We start from the raw sequence: 7,510 nt of genomic DNA on the forward strand, positions 1-7,510 counted from the left end.
TGTCAGTGGGTTGGTGTTGTGTGTGTGAATAGGCACAGGAGTTTCTGTCTCCTGGTACTGCGTTGTTTCTCTGAGCAGAGATGGGGAAGCTGAGAAAACTGCCTTGAGGATGAGTGATTTTGCTGTATTTGATTTGTGAATGTAATCACAATTTTCTGATGAGAGAGCACATACAGTTTTTTTAAAACACAGGCATCTAAGATGATATGTTTTAGAATTAAGAAAAAAGAAGAGTGAAAGCAGAGGCTGGCTGGCTTCACATTTTAACTGTACTGGCATTTCATCCCCGGTGGATTCCAATCATGATGTAGACTTCATGCAAACCGTATTGGATGTTATTCTCTCTGTGTGGTTTTCGCAGTCACAAAATCTCCTGCACAATTTGATGAGAATGGCACTTCCTATTTGAGTTGTGTGACTGAGCTGTAACAAATGGGACCTAAGGAGAACTGAGAGCACTGCACAGGGGATTCTGGCAGGGCATCTCTTGCACTTTGCAGGTAGAATTCAACAACAAGGTGGAAATTTCCCATTGATGCAAGTGCAGGTGGTCAGGGTACTTTGCTTTTCCAGTGGAGACGCTGTCTCTAATTGCAATTTAATGAGGACACCACAAATCCCAAGTTCAAAGGTTTAAGACAATCCAGTGAGCTGCTTGCATTGCTTTCCCCTGAGTTTTTTCCTCCCTGTGTTTCCACTGGCAGGACCAAGAAGAACAAGCTTATTTTGCGGTGTTTGATGGTCATGGAGGAGTGGATGCTGCCATCTATGCCTCCATCCACCTGCACGTGAACATGGTCCACCAGGAGATGTTCCAGCACGACCCAGCCGAGGCTCTGTGCCGAGCCTTCCGCGTGACTGACGAGCGCTTTGTGCAGAAGGCAGCCAGGGAGGTGAGGGGCTCCCAAAGCGTTAACCTCTACATTCTGCCTGTGTCAGAGGGGGGCTCCAAGCACAGCCCAGGGTCAGCACAGAGCTGTCCATGCACTGGTCCCCACTGGTGGCTTTCTGTCCATAGCTTCACATCCCATAAAAATGTCAGCTCCTGCTTCTGACAGCATCCAGCTCCTCTTAAGGATGCTACTGCCATTCCCACACTCACCTGCTGACCAGGCTCAGTCCTTGGGTTCAGTAACACACAGGTGTTCCTGTCAGTGGCAGGAGGCAGCCAGAGCAGTCCCAGCAGTGCCCAGCTCCTGGCAGGTGGGTCCCATGCAGGGATGTCATGGGGAAAATTCGTGCTCAGCCAGGTTGGCTCCAAGGGGCTGTTATTGAGCAGTCGTAGCCGTAGGGAAAGCACTGCCTGTTCCTCCCTGGGAATAGGCTCTGTGCTGCAGTTTCAACGTGTTCTGTCCCTGAGTTAAGTAAGAAAATGCTTTGAAATGGAAATGTATTTTTTCCAGAGTCTGCGCTGTGGAACCACCGGGGTGGTGACTTTCATCCGAGGGAATATGCTGCATGTGGCTTGGCTTGGGGACTCCCAGGTCATGCTCGTGAGGAGAGGCCAAGCTGTGGAACTGATGAAACCTCACAAACCAGATCGAGAGGTGAGAATGGCCTGCCTAAACACTCCTGGGCAGTGACACCACAGGTACCAGCTTTGGGGGAGTGCTGCCATGCCAGGATCTCTTGGAGCAGCAGTGTGTGTTCCACTTAGCCTGCTTTGTTTGGATCTGTAAATCCAAACAATGCAAATCCTTTGTCTCATGGGGCCTGCTGTGTCTGTGAAAAACCAAGTACTTACAGGAGAGTTGAGTGTGTGATGCAGCTCTGACTGCTCTGTCCAAACCTCTCTTGTGTTGCTGTTCAGGATGAGAAGAAGCGCATCGAGGCCCTGGGTGGCTGCGTGGTATGGTTTGGAGCCTGGAGGGTGAACGGGAGCCTCTCTGTCTCCAGAGCTATTGGTGAGTGGGCTTCCATTCCTTTTTGAGACTTTCTTTGCTTTTTAACTATAAAATTTTTATTTTCTAGTCATCAAAATTTGAAATACAGCTGAAGATAGACCTATGAGCAATAACCTCAATTTTTCCCCCTACAGTCTAAGGGAATAATTCCCACATAATTGCTTTAACTTGGGGTAAGAGTCATTGGCTCCACACTGAGTTCATAAAGGGCTGATGGAAGCTGTGGCTGCAAACCCACAGTTGTGTTTCTCTGCTGCTTTTCCACAGGGGATGCTGAGCACAAGCCATACATCTGTGGGGACGCAGACTCTGCCTCCACGGTGCTGGATGGCTCTGAAGACTACCTCATTCTGGCCTGCGACGGCTTCTATGACACAGTCAACCCCGATGAGGCAGTCAAAGTGGTGGCTGACCATCTGAAGGAGAATAATGGTGACAGCAGCATGGTAGCACATAAATTGGTGGCATCTGCTCGGGATGCCGGCTCCAGCGACAACATCACCGTCATTGTGGTGTTTCTCAGGGACATGAACGCGGCGGTCGCGGTCAGCGAGGAGTCGGACTGGACAGAGAACTCTTTCCAAGGTGGGCAAGAAGACAATGGGGAAGACAAGGAGAACCATGGAGACTGCAAACGGCCGTGGCCCCAGCACCAGTGCTCAGCACCTGCAGATTTAGGCTATGAAGGACGAGTGGATTCCTTCACCGACAGAACTAGCTTAAGCATAGGGTCCAGCGTTAACCCCTTGGATGATCAAGGCTATTTAGACCTGACAAAAACAGAAACTAGTACACCTCAGAGTGCCAAATGTCTGCCACCAGTCCAAGTGTTTAGTCCTGGCATACCAAAGAGTGCGGATTCGATCAGCAGCTCCCCGGTGAAGAGCGAGTCCCCGGAGCTCAGCGCGTCCTCGGGCTGCGGACAGAGCGATCCCAGGGAGGACGAGGCCCCTCTGAGCTCGGGTGCTGCAGGGCAGGGCATCTACAGGGTCAGGGGTTTATCCCCCGTCTTCTTTGGGCTGGAAGATGAACTGTTCAAATCCTTGGGAAAACGAGCTGCGTTCCCTCACTTCCGGCTCTGCAACGGGAAGAGGCGGCGAGGAGCCAGGCTCAAACCAAAGTTTCACACGCCGCTCTCGGCTCACGAGCCTTCCCAGGGAGAAGGATCCAGCCTGGCCTTCCCTGCCCGGGGCCGCAGGAGCAGGAGGGCGTTGGCCCGACCCTCCCCGTGGCGGAGGCTGCCCAGCCACGACTCTTACAGCGAGTGTTTGATGCGAAGACAAAGTCGTTGTATACCAGACCCACACCTTCATCAATGCTGTAAAATGTAACCACCCCCTCGTGTTCCCCTGTCAGACTCCCAAAGTAGACATTCCCAAAATAAAACTGGCATCATCAGAAAGCGAAAAAAAAGAGGTGGGCATTTCCGAACTGTACTCCAGTCCCCTGCCAAGCTCAACCCCTGTGTAAATAGATCTAGGAATTAACCAATGTAGTTGTTTCAATCTCTAATAAAGTTTGGTGGTGGTGCCACCCCGAGCAATGCCGCAGCCGCCCGACCACCCGCACACACGAGTGTCCAGCCACATCCAGCAGGGAGAGCCCAGCAGCCGCTGCACGTGGACAGACAACGCCAGGGCACGGCCCCTAAACACGCAGAAGGTTGCACCTGCCTGAGAAATGTCTGTGGAGCAATACTCAAAGAACGATCTGGGTTAGAACTGCCAAATTTTTTTAGAGCGGGGGGAAGTTTCCATAGAGTCGAGGTGTGGGGTTTTTCGGTTTTTTGTTTTTCTTTTTGTGTTCTGCTTTCTGTTTATTCCAGGTGAGCGTTAAGATGAATTAGAAAATTGCATCCACTTTTGCAGGTAGATGACTAAAAGCCATACAGGGTTTACCAGGTACCTTAGGAATGGACACACTAAGCTCCTGCTGCTCTGGTCTCAGACTCCCATCGAGGTACAGACTCATAATTTACCTTTTTTTTTTTTCTCATGTAATATAAAATGCGGAGTATGAAGAAAATTTTTCTTGCAGTTTAAAAAAAAAAATTAATTCCTATGGCTGGAGGTGCAGTGTAGGGAATTTCGTATCTTTCTGGTGCTTTTAGTGGCATTTTTCTCATTTCTCAGTTTAGGAAATTGTTCTCAATGAGTTGAACATGATTGTGCTTAATGCTTTGAGCCAACCTCTTCCCACCTTAACTTCATCTCAGGTCTTAAGAGAACCCAACCCGTGGAGGTGTCCAGTCCCACCCTCTGTCCCTGCACCCGTCCCAGCAGAGATCAGGAGCTGTTGGATGAGCTGTGTGGTTCTGGTGAGGATTCCCAGGTGGCAAAGGCAGCATTTCACATCCAATGGCAGCAGGAAGGATGCAGCACCACGGCTGCCATGGGGTGTGTTCGGGGTGTGTAGGGATGGATGCTGAAGCAATCCAAAGAGGATGGAAAGGCCGAGGATGCAGCAGAGCAGGGGCTGCGCTGGGCCTTCAGCGGAGAGGGTGGAATTCCCTGCCCGGGCAGGGCTCTGCTCTGGCTCCCCCGGGTCCAGGAGGGCCAGGGAGGAACTCAGCTGCCCTTCTTTGCATAAGCAGCGGCCACCAGCCCCTCCCCGCTCCCGAGGTGAGGTCACACCCTCAGGGGAGCCGCTAATTGGGACATAAATAAAGAGCCCGATTCCCATCAGCTCCACTAAGTCCAGATCCTGTTACTACCCTTTGTCACAGGGATGCATTGGGAGGAGTATGAATAAAGTAAGTCTTCATAGGCACTTAGTGAACAATTCATATCATTTTAGCAGTAACAATAGCAGTATTAGTGTTTAGCTAGAATTTGCGAAGTATTTTAATATTAAGTAGTCAAGAAAATTATTCTACACGACGAGATGGCGAGGCTTGAATTCTGCCAATTTCCGCTGCTTCTCTCTTTGATGCACTATTTTAAAAGCAATCTGATGAACAGCAAAAGGCTTTGTGAGCAACCAGGAGTTGGAGTGTGGCTTTAGATTCCTTTGATCTTTTTCAGACTTTGTTTTAATCTTACGGGATCATTGGCTCTTATCTGCCATCTTATTCTGCCTTAGCTGTTGTCAACGTTCTCTTTAGCTGCAGCTTCTGTTCCAAGTCAGATTTACCGAGGAAATTTGAGAAACCATGAAATGGTAAAATATGCAACCCTGGGGCATCTCTGTGGTGCCTTTGTTTTAAATTATTCACAGTAATAATGACTCATTGAAAGTCCATCTTTAGCTGACTGTCGTATTCCGGAGAGAAAGGTGGTGTAAGTGCAATTCTTGACGTGAGTAAATTAGAATGCAAACCCGTCACGGATGATAAAACTTCTTCCCAGTCTGCAGGAGCAGTTGAAGAGCACTGGACTGCATGTGTGCTGTTTTGGGAAGGATCTAGCTTTTTTAGGTGTGGATTCATAAATGGTAATTCTGCGACTCATCCCATTTATCTTGCTAGGAGAAAAAAAATCCACCATCGTAGTTGCAGTGTGGTCAGGTAAAACCATTGTATAGATAGAGCAAGTGTTCATTTCTTCACTAACTGCATATTTATAGAGTAGATAGGAACCATTTGTAAGGTAAGTCCTTTAAAGTTCTATAATATTAAAAGTAGTGGTTATTGGTCTGATTATGCTGCTCTTGATTCTACACACTAGACAAAAAGCAGTGCTTGTGAAATGCAGTGTTTTCTCTTAATGCCACTGGTGATAGGAAGTAGTTCCTTCAGTTCAAACTCCTGTGCCCTTATCTGCTGCTTGCTGACGTAAGCAATAATCCCTCTCTAACGGTATCTAAGTGTTCTGTATCTCGTACCTTGATCGTCTATCTGGTGACAGTGTAAAATATTAGGCTAATAGAGAAGTATCTCATTGTATTTATTAACTGTTGATACTGAGATTCAGTCTGTGACCTGTGTTTTGTATTTTTATCGTGTATCTTAGTGGTGGTGAAAATTTGTACAACGAATCTTTCCAATAAAGAGCTGAAGTATCCCTTTTCCGCGTTCACACAACCCCGCATCCCTCTCGGTCGACGCGGTGACCGTGGTTGCAGAACCAGGAGGTAGCAGTGACAACATGACTTTATTTTTGTTCTGTTTCAGTTGTGGTGGTTTTGAGGAAGGGGCTCAGGGCTGGTTTGCCTGGAGCTGCTCAAAACTCGCTCGGAAGCTCTTCACTGTGAGCACCGCGGGGCTCCCGTGCGGGAGGGGCCGCTGTGCTGTCCCAGCTCTGAGGAATGTGTGCGGTGCAGAGAGCAGAATAGCACCAGAGCAGGGAGCTCTTAACCCATTCCATTTGCACTAGAGGTGGGTGGAAACGCACGTGTGGAACTTTTCTTTACCTAGAAGTGCCATCCATTGTCCTTGCGAGTGAGAACCGTTCCGTAGCTGAGCTGTTGGGTTCGGTGGCGCCGCGGCGCCGAAGGACAATGGCCAAGCAGACTTTAACTTACACCACGTTGCTGGTGGTGCAGCATCCTAGAAACTCCGCCTGTTTTCGGAGCACTGTGTGTCAGTTGTCCCATGGGCAGATGAGGCACAACGAGTTGTGTGCATAGACATGGCTGCTGTAGTTCAGGTCCACTCTCTCCTCACCAAATCCTCCCGACCCCAAGATTCTGCAGGAATAAAGCAAAATGAGAAAGATTGGTCTAAATTAGGGGCTGTTTTAGCACAATTTCGTCACTCAGCACTTAGTCACATAAACAAAGCCATCCAAGGGGATACTGCAGCTTTGTTCATGTCTGTAATTTAGGGCAATCTTTCTTTAATTCACATCCTCTTTGCAACAGGAACAAAACTTTCTACCCTTGTATCATGTGCAATAATAAGGAAGCATTAACACGACTTCTGATTCCAATGTCCGTGCCCCGCTCCAGCCCTGGCACCCCAGCCATGGCACTGCCCTTGCCAGCGTTAAAGCTAAAGAAAAACAACCCCCACCTGTCAGGGTCTCATACAACCCTTGTCGTGTCCGGTTTTTCCTCTCCTTCCCTCTGGAAGACACCTCGGGACGAGACCAGGGGAGGTGGCTGAGCTCACCCCGAGTGCTGCTGCTCGTGGCCAGCCAGGCGCGTCTCAGCTCCTGGGTGCTCCTGCTGACCTTTCTGTAGTACCTTGTTCATGAAACATGTTCTTTATCAAGTGAATAAATTCAAGCTGAATCATGTACCAGTGTTGGGACTTTTCCATTTGCAATCTTGTTCTACAGTTCACCCGCGAGTTTAGTTCTAACCATGTATTAGTCATCCATATTTTATTTATGAAAGCTGTTTATACAGGAAAAACTGTTGGAGTTTTACCAATATCTTAATAAAACAGTAATTTAAACCATACTCCAGATAGCCTGGTTATTTAAGAGCTAACAAAGGCAGCGAGCAGCTGTGCCTTTACTGTGCTGAAAGGGGGTTTCCGTTGTGGGATATGGACGTGGAATTACTCTGTTGAGCTCTGGCTTCCATGTGGTTGCCCAGGACCCAGTGTGGCCCAGCTCTGCTGTTTCACAGCCCAAAAGGGAGGGGCTGTTACAGCACAGCCCAAGGAGATCAATGTCTTCAAGCCTCTTTTCGCCCCTGTTCTTCACAAACCAACTCTAAAG

The 7,510-nt window shown here is 48.7% G+C and overlaps 1 protein-coding gene across 2 annotated transcripts in view; it reads left to right on the forward strand.

Annotated features, from left to right (window-relative positions):
• Window positions 1-7,247, forward strand: part of PPM1E (protein phosphatase, Mg2+/Mn2+ dependent 1E) — a 60,716-nt gene extending 53,469 nt beyond the window's left edge. For both annotated transcript variants that reach the window (XM_039562722.1, XM_019287598.3), the window contains exons 4-7: window positions 705-893; window positions 1,404-1,547; window positions 1,811-1,904; window positions 2,172-7,247. In XM_039562722.1, coding sequence (XP_039418656.1) covers window positions 705-893; window positions 1,404-1,547; window positions 1,811-1,904; window positions 2,172-3,235 — 1,491 coding nt within the window. In that variant the 3' untranslated portion in view covers window positions 3,236-7,247. The remainder of the gene's footprint in view (window positions 1-704; window positions 894-1,403; window positions 1,548-1,810; window positions 1,905-2,171) is intronic.
• Window positions 7,248-7,510: the final 263 nt, after the last annotated feature.

This window comes from Corvus cornix, chromosome 19 (assembly GCF_000738735.6).
Source record: "Corvus cornix cornix isolate S_Up_H32 chromosome 19, ASM73873v5, whole genome shotgun sequence".
Classification (NCBI taxonomy): domain Eukaryota; kingdom Metazoa; phylum Chordata; class Aves; order Passeriformes; family Corvidae; genus Corvus; species Corvus cornix.